General features: G+C 50.3%; 1 protein-coding gene across 1 annotated transcript in view; it reads left to right on the top strand.

The window, feature by feature from the left end:
* Nucleotides 1–5,698: 5,698 nt before the first annotated feature.
* The window catches only part of GPR50 (G protein-coupled receptor 50), a 44,476-nt gene continuing 38,075 nt past the window's right edge, over nucleotides 5,699–12,099 (top strand). Inside the window, exon 1 of the mRNA XM_030449073.1 lies at nucleotides 5,699–5,873. Coding sequence (XP_030304933.1) covers nucleotides 5,699–5,873 — 175 coding nt within the window. The remainder of the gene's footprint in view (nucleotides 5,874–12,099) is intronic.

Below are 12,099 nucleotides of genomic sequence, written 5' to 3'. Positions count from 1 at the left end.
AGCTCAGGGAGTCTAAGACTGTGACCAGAAATTGTTGTCTGATGTCTAGAGCAGAGCCTTAAACAAGAAAACCAGACTGTGCTGGGAAGGGACGTGCTGAAGCTCTCTGACAGCTGAGCACCACGTCCTGATGAGGTTAAACCACAGCAAGCTGGAGGCAGGAGACACCTCTGACCCCTCCTCTGATCTGCTCAGAGTGGAGGAAATCCACTCTGCCCATCACTGTGTGCTCAGGGCTCCTCTGTGTCCCCTCCAGGCTGAGCAGTGTGGCAGCAGCCCATGTGGCAAATGATTTATTAGCCCCGTTTCTGCATCTGCTTCTGTGTCCCTCCCAAAGGCCACTGCTTGGATCAACAGGCCCACTTGTCAAGGAATTACAGGTTTTATTGCCCATCATTCTTGCTGGAAATATATATATGAGGACTCCTCCAGGTTCATGGTGTGGTGGGAGGGTTTTGGCTTCATTCAGCATCTCTGTGCTGAGTGTGGGGAACAGAGCTCGTGCTCAGGGGGGACACAGGCAGGGAGACAACAGAGCGTTTCTGCTTAGGGATCTCTGTGTGAGGAACCACTTCGTGCTGCAAAATTGCTTTTTCTGCTCACCAGGAGTTATTTGCATCGAGAAAAACCACTGACTTGCCCCATGGTCCTGCCTGGTGTCTGCTTTTGCAGGGCTGGAGTTGCAGTTCACAGAAAACCTGGCTGCACCCTGTCTGTAACTGAGATGTTCCCTGCAGAGTTCAGGGGAAGGTTTCCTGATGCCCTGGTTTTCTACATTCTTCTTACTCATATCTCTTCCCTTCTTCAAAGCTAGACACCAAAACACCTTTGAATTAGCTGGAGCTTGGACTCTGAATTTCCCAGCCATAAATATTCCTTATCCAGTGCTAACCTACCTGTTTCTGGGGTGCTCAGGGGGCTGCTCATTTATTTGGTAAGCACAAAGAGTTCTGCAGGTCTGGCTAAAAGGAATGGGTATGTCACTGTCAGCAGGCTCAGTTAAAATGACAAGACAAACTGACCTTAAATATGCCAAATTCAGTGCAGGAGTATTTGTGGAGAGCAGTTGTTATCTTTGTATGTTTGACAAAGGTTAATTGTCTCTTTGACAAAATCAGTGTAGTAGTCAGCCTATCCCTGTGAAAGGGGGGGGGAAATCCTTCATTCCTAAGCAATTCATTAAGTAGCATTAAAGCTGTCTCTGAAGACAAAATAATCTTTCTAAAGAGGACTCAAGATACTGAGAAGGAAGATTAATGCCTCAGCTAGTTTTCAATTATGCAAGCTTTCATTTATTGGAGTATACCTGGATTAACTCTTATTAAGCCAGGTTCTTTGGTAGGTGGGGTTGGGAAGAAGGAGCTTCATGGCTCTGGATGAGTCCTGCACTCAGAGAGGGATGAGAGATTCATCCTCTGCTTGTGCTGATGCCATGGGCACAAGGGGCATGGCAGGGAAGTGGCAGATGCTGCCCCCCAAGCCCCACTGTTACCAAAGCTGTTTTGCATCTTTTCAAAGGTGTTTGAAAAGCATTGATGGGGCTTGAATGTTTTGCACTGACTGCATTCTGCTTGGTCTCTCTGTTTGGGTGGTGTGAGTAGTGAAGGGCCCTGGTTACTGACTCTAATTCAGGTGCCTTCTCCTGTGATCACGTTCATGGTCCTTACACAACCAAAAGAGCCTAAATTCTTCTACCACACTGTTTTATTTTCAGTGAGATTTACATTAGAGGTTCAGTAAAAAGTAATTTCAAAGGTCTTATTGACACCTCTATTCAATTTTTTTCCCCTTGCCACTGCTTCCTAGAATGTTTGAAGTGGTGAAGAGTCCATCTAGCAGGAAGGTGGGAGGAAACAACCTGAACATCATTCATCTAAATCACTCCACCAATGAAAACACTTGCTTGTTACATCTATCATCATTTTTTCCAGGTGTCATCTGAGGGATTAGTGCCTATAACTGTGCAGATGCACACTTGCCTGGTAGAGCTCTGCAGAGCTTCTCATCTAGGTGCAGTCAGCCGTGGAAGATGACTTCTTTCCACAGGTATAAATGATCATAGAATTACAGAATGGTTTGTGTTGGAAGAGAATTTAAAGATCATCTAGTTCAACCCCCCCTTCATGGCTAGGGACACTTTCTACTAGATCAAGTTGCTCCAAGCCCCATCCAACCTGGCCTTGAACACTTCCAGGGATGGGGCATCCACAGCTTCTCTGGGCAACCTGTGCCAGTGTCTCAGCACCCTCACAGCAAATACTTGCTTCCTAATATCAAATCTAGATCTGCCTGCTTTTAGTTTGAAACTGTTCCCCTCATCCTATCACTTGATGCTCTTGTAAAAAGTCCCTCTCCAGCTTTCATGTAGCCCCTTCAGGTACTGGAAGGTGCTGTTGGTCTCCTCAAGCCTTCTCTTCCCCAGGATGAACAACCCCAACTCTCCCAGCCTGGCTGCACAGGAGAGGATCTTCAAATTATTCACCAAAAAACCTGGCCAGATAACAAGCCATTTTTTCCACAGTCTCTACCTGTCTCTACCTTGCACTGCTGTGCTAGCAAGGTTTTTAAAAAATGAATTAAAAATCTTAATGGGGCCACTTTGGTGCTTCCATCAGTGCTCTTGTCCCAACCAGCACCAGCATAACAACCCCTTCCCTGCAGCTGCTGAAGGTCAGTGGGGTTCAGCAGAGTTTGCATTAATGCTCTTCCCTGTGGGACATCCCAGCTTGGTGACCTTCACCACAGAAGGCAGCACCAGCAGGTTTAGGGGACAATTTTTCTGGGTGTAGGTTTGCTGGAGCTCTGGAAAGCCTCCAGAGCTGGGGGATGAGTGGCATCGTTGCACAGATCTGTGAGCAAAAAGCTCAGAAAGGCAGCTTTTCCCTTGACTTCTTCAGTAGTTTCAAACCCTATTTCTAACAGCAAGACCAAGAGAGGTCCATGCAAAGTTCAGTTCCTCTGAAGTCTTCTCTTAACCTGAAACACATCTGAGTGCATCTGAAAAATGGTGCAAACAGGGTTTGAAGGTGAGAGGTGCTGGGAGGATGGGTCCCCGGGAGCTGTGTGTGCTCCTGTACCACAGGTAGGTTCTGAACAGGGATCAGCTGAAAGCCTGAATAAAATTTACACAGAGAGAAAATATTTGTGAACTTATGCAGAGCTCAGTGCAGAGTGTCAGCCAAGAAACCCAAAGAAACCAAGCTTCAAGCCCAAATCCTCTTTTTTGGCAATCTGAAAGTGCAGGATTTTGATCATTATCTTAAAAAAATTATTTTGCTTCAAAGTTGAGTACTTTCCAGTAATGGGGAAAAGGTAAAAAGGGGCTTAAGGCAGCTTGGCTTGGCCAAGGCCTGAGTGCAGGTGAGGGGCTGGTTTTGACCCTGTGCTACCAGGCTGGGGCAGCCCCCCTTTGTTTGCTGCTTGCATGCTGCTGCTGTGGAATAAACCATCCAAGTGTTTGCTTTTAGCTCTGTTACTGACTCACTCGACCAGGCAGCTGTAAAATCCCCAGTGCCTGTGTTATCTCAGGCACTTTGACCTGCAGGCAGGGAAATGTCTGTGGGTGAAAGCCAGGGGGGGTGCCATGGGGAATGGACAGCCTTGGCACACCCCTGCCCTCTCCTTCCCCCACCCCAGGCCCTAACACAGGGTCACAGCCAAGCTCCACGGCCCATAAAACCTATTTTTAGGGGTTTATTTTCTAAAGAAAGCTGATGATTTGTGCAGTTGCTGTATTGAAGCCACAACCTGACCACAGGGCTTTGATTTCTTCTTGCTCGTGGTGGGGTGGAGGGAAGCACAAAAGGTGCCTGGGCAGTGGGAGGTGGGAATCCCTGCTGAGCCCCCCTCCCCCCAGCCCCTGTTCCTGTGGCTGGGAAGTGAGCAAATGGGCTGCTGAAGTTAAAATTATTGCTGAGGCTTCTGCACCAAGCGTGCCAGAATCAGTAAACAGTGTTAAAAGGCAAGTGAATGGGTTTGTTCTGGCATAATTAATTGAAAAATTTCTTGTGCAGCATGGGTTTGGCTCAAGGGGGGCTGGCTGGGACAGAGCGGGATGGGGGGGTGCTGGCTGCAGAGCCAAAGGGGGGAAACAAAGGCAAAGGAAATGCTTGTGACAGGGAAAATATGCAAAACATCACCTTGTAATTTCTCCCTTCTTCATACCCCTGTCCGAGGGAGCATTCTGGTTCCTGGAGGGGCTGAAGGGCAGTGAAGGTGTTCCCTGGTGGCTGCTTCCCTGGGGGATTCCTTGCCACAAAGCTTCGTGCTGGAGGGGGTTGCACAAGCAGGAGCCACTGCATGTGTTGTCTTCATTGAGGCAGTTCCATCATCTGATGATCCCTCCCCACCCAAAAAAAGGGAATGGGGAAAAAGAAAGGAGACCTGTGGGTTGCAGTTAAATCAGATTTAATAAAATAATAATAAAGAACCACTATTCATCCCAATACTACTATGAAATACAAAGCTATATGTGAGTGTGCCCTCCCAGAAGTGAATGCCAGATGTCAGACACTGCCAGCACCAGCAAACAGCTCCAGCAAGAGCCTGATGGCTGCAGCAAATGGGGGAGGAGGTTTTGGGGGCAGAGATCCTACAGGGACAGCGGCTGCCGAGGAAGAGCCCTGTCCCCAGCAAACTGGGGATCCAAATATGGGATCCTTCTGTTGGCCAGCTTGGGACAGCTGCTCGGGTTTTGCTCCTCCTGGCTTGAGCACCTGGCCAGCTCAAAACTGGTGAAGACCTTGATCACTATGGAAACCCACATACCACGGCTGGCCACTAACTAACACAGAGGGTCTTATCACTTTGTTCTCATGGAATCAGGTGCTACAGTCTTCTCAAAACTGGCAGTTTCCCTTAGCAGAAAATTAGTTCTGTAAGTCTATCCCCGGAAGAGCAGGACACTGTGACTGCTTTCTTGGGCAAAAATAAAAGGTCATAGATTTGTAGAATCATTTTGTTTGGAAAAGACCCTTAAGATCGTCAGGTCCAACCATTAACCCAGAACTGCCAAGGCCACCACTAAACCATGTCCCTCAGCACCACATCTACACATCTTTTAAAACACCCCCAGGCTTGGTGACTGCACCACTGCCCTGGGCAGTTCCAGGGCCTGACAACCCTTCCAGTGAAGACATTTTCCCCAACATCCAATCCAAACCTTCCCTGGCACAACTTGAGCCCAGTTCCTCTTGTCCTGCCACTTTTAACTTAGGAGGCGAGCACAGCCCCCCCATCCTCCCTCGTTACCCCTACCTTCCAGGTATCCTTCCCCCGTGCCTCAGTTTCCCCTCAGCGCAGTTTCCGCCAGCGCGGCGGGAGAGGAAGAGCCCAAAGCTCGATGGTGCGGGCGGGATGCGGGGTGCTGCCGACGTGCGGGGTAAGAATGTCGCGGGGACGTGGGTCCAGCCCACGGGGTTACGGCTCCCACCCGCGCCCCGGGGCTCCCCGCCGCTCCCCGCCGCCGCCGCTTGGTGGCACCATGGCACCGGAGACCCGGGTGCGGGTGCCCCGCGCCGGCACCGGGCAGAACCCCCCCCCTGCCCCGCCCCGGGCAGGGCGGTGGCACCGCCGGGGGAGGGGGCGGCGGGAGCCCCCCGGGCCGCCGCCACTGCGGGGAGGAGCGCGGCTCGGCCCCCGTCCCGGGGGGCTGCGGCCGGGGCTCCTGCTCCTCCTCCCGCCCCAAGCAGAGGCGCGCATGGAGCGGCCGGGGAGCAACGGGAGCTGCCCGGGCTGCTGGTTGGAGGGGGGTCCGTCTGCGCGGGCCGCCACCGCCCTGGCTGCCGTGCTCATCTTCACCATCGTGGTGGACGTTCTGGGCAACGCGCTGGTCATCCTCTCGGTGCTGAGGAACAAGAAGCTCCGGAACGCCGGTGAGAGCGGGGCGGGCGGGGGGCGGGGGCGGGGGGCGGCGCGGCCCCGCTGCCAACTCGGAGCCGCCGCCGGCGGGCGGAGCGGAGCGGTCCCGCACCGGCACCGCACCGCTCCGTAGGGTAGGAGCTGGCGCGGGGTCGGCGAGCCGGAACGGGCCTGCAGCCCCTCTCCGAAACACCGCAGCGGTGCCCCGGAGCCCCCGGGGAAGGGGTGGTCCCTGTCCGGTCAGCCAGAGCAGCACCGCGGGTCTCTGCGCCCCGGGGTTCTCGCTGCGGTTGCCGCCTCACTGTCCGGTCCGCCCGTCCTGCGGCTTCTGTTCTCCAACTTCTCGGAACTTGTGTCACCCAGAGGCAGCTGCAGCTCGGGGAGCCCCAACTCACCTCGCGATCCAGGTAAAACCGCGGTCCCGCAGCCAGAACCGGGCTGAGAAGGAGCGAGGGAACCGGGAGCTGACTTGAACGGCACAAGAGGCAGAGGCAGGTGCAGAGGAAACTGCTCGGGTGTTTTAACACCAGCCAGTTGTAACGCTGAACTCTTGCTTTTATGTCCCAGCTTTGCCTGTGTTTTAGCGTTTTTCATCTTCAAGTTGCTGGGGTTTAGGTGACCGGCTGAAAGTGGAGTCAGCGTTTTTCTGTGCTTTTTTCCACGGGTAATTTGAAAGTCTGCTTTGAAGCCTTGTGTGCTGAACTCCCTCAGGAATTAATCTAGGAAAATTGTGAAGTTGGTATTGATACCAACCGTCTTTAAGAAGGCTGTAATTTTTGAGGGTGTAAGCTGTGTAATTTTACCCAGGAAAACAGCAGTTAAAAATTGCTCTGGAAGGAGTTTCAGGTTGTCTGTGCAGGGCTGCTTAAAACTTACTGTAGAGTATGTTTTGCTAAGGACTACAGCACCATCTGCTTTTACAGAGGAGAGCATAACGTGACTGTTACTTTATAGCTTGTAAAATGGTTTTAATGAAATATTTCCAGTGGTTCTGATGTGTAAGGCAAAGTTGTGAGTGCTTTGGAGATGCTGCTCTGTCTCTCTCAGTCATCGTTATAGACGGAGTAACTCAGTTCAGTGAAAGCAGCTGATAGAACAGTTTCAACCCCCTGGTGCCTTTAATGTTTGATTTTCTTAATTAATGACAGTGCACGAATGGCTCTTGGCTTGTGCAGGCACTGACTGCAGTGACCTTGACCAGTGAGCTGCTCCCTGGTATGCAAAACATGGCCCGGAGTATCCACAACTGAGGGACATGCTGTACAGGCTTTCTGAGAACTTTAATAAACTTGGGAAAAGGATTTTCCATTCTCTTCATCTTTGCTTTAAAATGTGAGCCCTGTGAGGTTATGATCAGTGGTTCTGGGAAAGACAAATTGAGACGCCCTTCCCTTCTCCCCAGGATAACCAGTGGTTTATGGTATCAGGCTGGCTGGGCAATGAGCAGATTTGAAACTATTTAGCTGCTTTTATCACCTTTCAAATTGTTAATCACTTGGATGCATTTCATGTCTTAAGGATGCCCCTGCTGGGAGCCGAGTTAAAGTTCCTGAGGCTGTGAAAAAGGAACAGCTTTCCCCTCAAATGACCATGGAGGTATTTTCTGAGGCTCCAGCAGCAGCCTCTTGTCTGCTCTCTGGACAAGCCATTGGGATGGATGAGTAAAACCAACACAAGTGAAATCTTTAACTGCCTGATTGGAGAGGAGGAGGCTCTCAGGCACAGAGCTGCAGTGTGACCAGTGGGGAATTCCCTGTTCCATACTGCCAGGTGGTGGCAGGTGATGAGAAACCCTTCTGGCTTTGTTGGCCTCCTGTTGTTCCTCCTTCAGTCAGCAGCCTGAGCTGGGGGAATGCCTTTGCCATGTCCCTGGAGGGGTTCAGCAGTGGGAAAACGAGGTGGTGATGGACTGGTGATGATGGTCTGAAGTTCAGTAAGGTGAAATGTCTGAGCAGCAGCTAACTGTTGTAATCTCGTTTTGCTGGGAAGTTCATGTGTGTTTAGGATGTTCAGACAATATCCTTCATCTCTCTGTGATGGGAAGCAAGCTGTCTGCCTCCATGGGTGCAGAATGAGAAATCAGGAGACTCAGCTCAGTTCATGCTCCTCCTGATGCCTGAGGAGCACCATGAATGAGCAGGGGTTGTCCAGAGCACAGTAGCCAGGATGATGTCTTTTGGAAAAAGAGTTTTTCTGTTAATGTTCAAACCTACCCTAAGCCAGCCCAATAAATAAAAAAGATACCTGTTAGGGATGTGTCAACTCTTGCCAAATCCTGGAAGAGCCAAGCTCCCTAGCAGGGATGCTAGCTAGAGCCCAGCTACAAGGTCATCCAGCTGGAGCTGAAACTGTATTGCCAGGAAAAGCTGGATTCAGACACAGATGTGAAGCTTGCACTGCTTTAGTAGCTGCAGTGGGTGATCACTCTTTTGAGGGTGGGGTTTTTGGTCCATCCCTCTGGATCTCTCTGCATTACTTAGCACACTTCAGCACCTCTGTGCAGTCAGTGGGCAGAGGATGAGTGTGGCTGCCAAGCAGCATCTCCCAAAGGGTACCCTCACCTGTGTGGTCAGCTGCCTGGAGAACATCAGCAGTGGCCTGGAGCTGAATGAGCCAAAGGAGGTGACTGATGCCTGTGGGCAGAGGAAATCCAGGTTCACAGAAAGCCCCAGCCTTCCTCCGTGGGGGAAAGTTCACATCCACAGCTGGTTGTTCAGTCAGTCATCCTGGAGAACTGCTGCTCTTAAGCTTTTCAGCAGTACCATTTCCTGCTTGGACACTCAGAGCTGCTTTGTGGGGTCTGAGAGCTTCCAAGAAAACTCCAGACTTGGTCCTTAAGTTGACAGTGCAGGATGTAAAAGGTGGCTGAAGGTGAAGGGTGTGGAGAATTACTCTGCTCCTCTGGCAGGAGAGATGTCTGTGTGTCCTTATCAGAGGCAAGGGAGAGGGAGTGAACTTCTTAGGCAGCTGAAAGCCTTCACAAACCTGGCCACCCTGCTGCCCCTGCACTGGTGGAGTTTAAAAGCAAAAGACCTGACCTCTGAACCTTTCCAAGAGCAATCACCCCACTCCTCTTTCCCTCTGGGAAGGTGCAGTGTGTGTCAGGTGGGTGTTGATGTTGCCTGTGTTGGTACTGGGATGTGCTGGTGTGCCTGGGTCTGCAGGTTTTGATCTCAGTGCCTTGCTAGCTTTACAGAGTGTGACAATCTGCACTAAAACCAGGGAGTGGTTTCCAGCAGCCCAGGCTTTGGGCAGAAGCTCTGGCAAAGCTCTCCTCCAGCTCTGCAGACTGAAGCACCCAGCCCAAACCTCCCTTCCCTGGACCCCCCCCCCCCAATCCCACCAGTGCTGCCCAGAGATGCACCTGGAGAAAGTGATTCCTCATGGGCCCTTTTCCCTGCTGGAAACATCCTCTTTCTGGAGAGCAGAACCCTCCGGGGGGGTGGGCAGGGCAGGGATAACTCTGATGGGGTTACAGGGGCTCAACTGGCTTTTCATCCTCTGGGGATCACTCTGCACTGGTGCCTGCACAGCCCTGGGGGGTTGTTCTTGGGGTCTCACAGTGGCCAGAACATCAGTCACACAGCTGTCTGCATGTGTTATGTCTGCACAGTTACCTTTGTCAGCCAGATGTGTCTTCTGGGGAGAAATACCACATCAGTTTGACAAGCCCTAGGACCAGAAAGCTGCTGAGCAGCACTGGTTGTGTGTCCAGCCCTGTAAACCCCCTGTCCTCTGCCTCTGCTGGGACCCCAGGCAGGGTGAGCAGCCTGGGTCAGGCCCTTTGCCTTCTGAAAATGCTGGCAAAATGCTCAGTTTTTGTTTGTTTGAGTCTTGTTTTATAGTTTTTATTTATTTATTGGTTTTATTTATGTATTGGTTTTATTTATTTATTGGTTTTATTTCTTTTTTTAATAGGTATTTATTGTTATTATTTATTTATTTATTGCTTGGAGACCTCTGGAATGTTGTGGGTGGCCCGGGATATGTTTCTGTTGATTTTTTTTTTTTTTAGTATTTTGTTTGGGTTTTTTGGTTTTTGTTTTTGTTTTTTTTTTAAGTCAATGTTAGAGATTTGATGAACTCACTTGCCCACGTGCAGATTTTCTAGCCAGAGATGTGCAGAATGGTTAACAGAGTGCTGAGTATCTTCCCAAGTGGCTTTGCAGAGGATTTTGTTATAGTTTAGATCCAAGACATCCTCATCTGTAAAGACAAAAAGTAATGCTTAGACATTTTACATCTTCTGGATTACCCATTATCAGGATAATTTCACTGCACATTTATAGCCTTAAGCCTCTTGTAGTGAGAAGTGTTATGTTTTTCCTGCTATACCTCTTACCACTCATTTTTTGAGATCTTCTAGCTTTCTGCATAAAAGTTTTGCTTTCCAGCTAATAATTTGATAGTGGATTTTCTATTTGTTACATTTATAATCTATTTTTTAATTTGACTCATGTCTTTAAAAAATGCTTATTTTAAACCACGTACCTTTTTCATTATACTTTTTCTTTATTTGAGGGAAAAGAGGCCTCTGCTAAGGCATTTAAACATCTCCCACCAAGCCTTGGCACATTTGTTTCTATTTAGGTGTTTTCTCACACTTATTTTTATGTCTGATTGTTTCTAGTTTGGGGAATCTGACCTTTCAGAGCTGTTGTGTGGGATCATATTCTGTTTCCTTATCTCAAATGCAGTGAGGGCTGTGATTGGGGTTTTTTTCCAGCTACTGCAGGATTTCCTTGTCCTGGAAAGCTATCTATTACATGTAGGTGTGTTGAGATATATATTTAAATTTTCTTTTTAATAAAAAAAAAACCAAACAACCCACCATAAACCCTCCAGCATCTGCCACAAGCCTGAAATTACACATTTTCTTTCTGTACATTGCAGGGAGATGCTTCAATAGCTGCTCATCTGTTCCACTGATTCATTTGTCTGCAGCAAACTCCCACCAGTGCTCCTGATTTACCCAGGCTCTGACCCTTGGAAATGTCAAGGGCTCTGCAGCTGGCATCTTGGCTTTCTGGTGGGCTCTGTGCTCTTAGCTGATGGAATTATTTGGAGGGTGCTGGGACCTGGAGCTGCACCCCCTTCCTTGGGTCCTCTGCTCTGGAAGGGGTGCCACCCAGCACACCCTTTTCTCTTCAGCAGGGATGGGTGGGTGTCACATCGAGTGGTTGAGCTGCTGACAGATGCTCTTGCTGTCTCTTTTGGTGGGGAATAATCCACGGCAGTGTTTGCTTTTAGCTGCATTATTAACTCACTCAGCTGGAGGGTGATAAACTTGCCATCCCCAGCTGCCTGCCAGGGATGTTCCCAGTGCTATTGGCTGCTGGAGCAACCATTGGGCTGCCCCATCTCAGCACTGGGATTGCAAGGTCTGGGTGGTTGGTGTCAAGAAATGGTTTGAAGTGAGCTGTTGTGTGAGTACCTGAGCTCTGGATTCAGCCCAGCCTGGGCTCAGGGCATGGTTGGGATGTGCTGGTCCCTCCCTGTGTCCCTCTGCTCCAGCCTCCTGCTCCTGGGGTTCTGCAGGCAGGTGCTGGAGTGAGGCCCCTGACTACAGGAGGTGGGAGAAGTTGGGGTGACAGTGGGATAAAACCTGTGAGGAAATTAATTTGGATTGAGGGAAAGCGTGGGCTTTAAGTACAGTAGCAGCACTAAATGGAAAAGAGTCTTAACCTTGTTTTTCCCTGAAGTTGCTGTGCACAGGGAGGCACAGAGGGATGAGACCCTGTGCTGAGGGCACAGCTGGGCCCATGCTGGGCTCTGGGATCTCTGGAGGAATCATAGAATCAATCATAGAATCATAGAACTGGCTGGGTTGGAAGGGACCTCAGAGATCATCAAGTCCAACCCTTGATCCACTCCCCCCGTGGTTCCCAGCCCATGGCACTCAGTGCCACATCCAGGCTCTTTGGAAAGATCTCCAGACACGGAGAATCCACTACTTCCCTGGGCAGCCCATTCCAATGCCTGATCACCCTCTCCAGAAAGAAATTCTTTCTCATCTCCAACCTAAACCTCCCCTGGCACAACTTGAGACCCTGCCCTCTTGTCTTGCTGAGAGTTGCCTGGGAAAAGAGCCCAACCCCCCCCTGGCTCCAACCTCCTTTCAGGGAGTTGCAGAGAGTGATGAGGTCTCCCCTGAGCCTCCTCTTCTCCAGCCTCAACACCCCCAGCTCCCTCAGCCCTTCCTCACAGGAATTCTGCTGGATCCCTTCACAGCCTCCTTGC

This window comes from Calypte anna, chromosome 4, assembly GCF_003957555.1.
Source record: "Calypte anna isolate BGI_N300 chromosome 4, bCalAnn1_v1.p, whole genome shotgun sequence".
NCBI lineage: Eukaryota > Metazoa > Chordata > Aves > Apodiformes > Trochilidae > Calypte > Calypte anna.
This window is presented reverse-complemented; position numbering and strand designations above follow the sequence as displayed.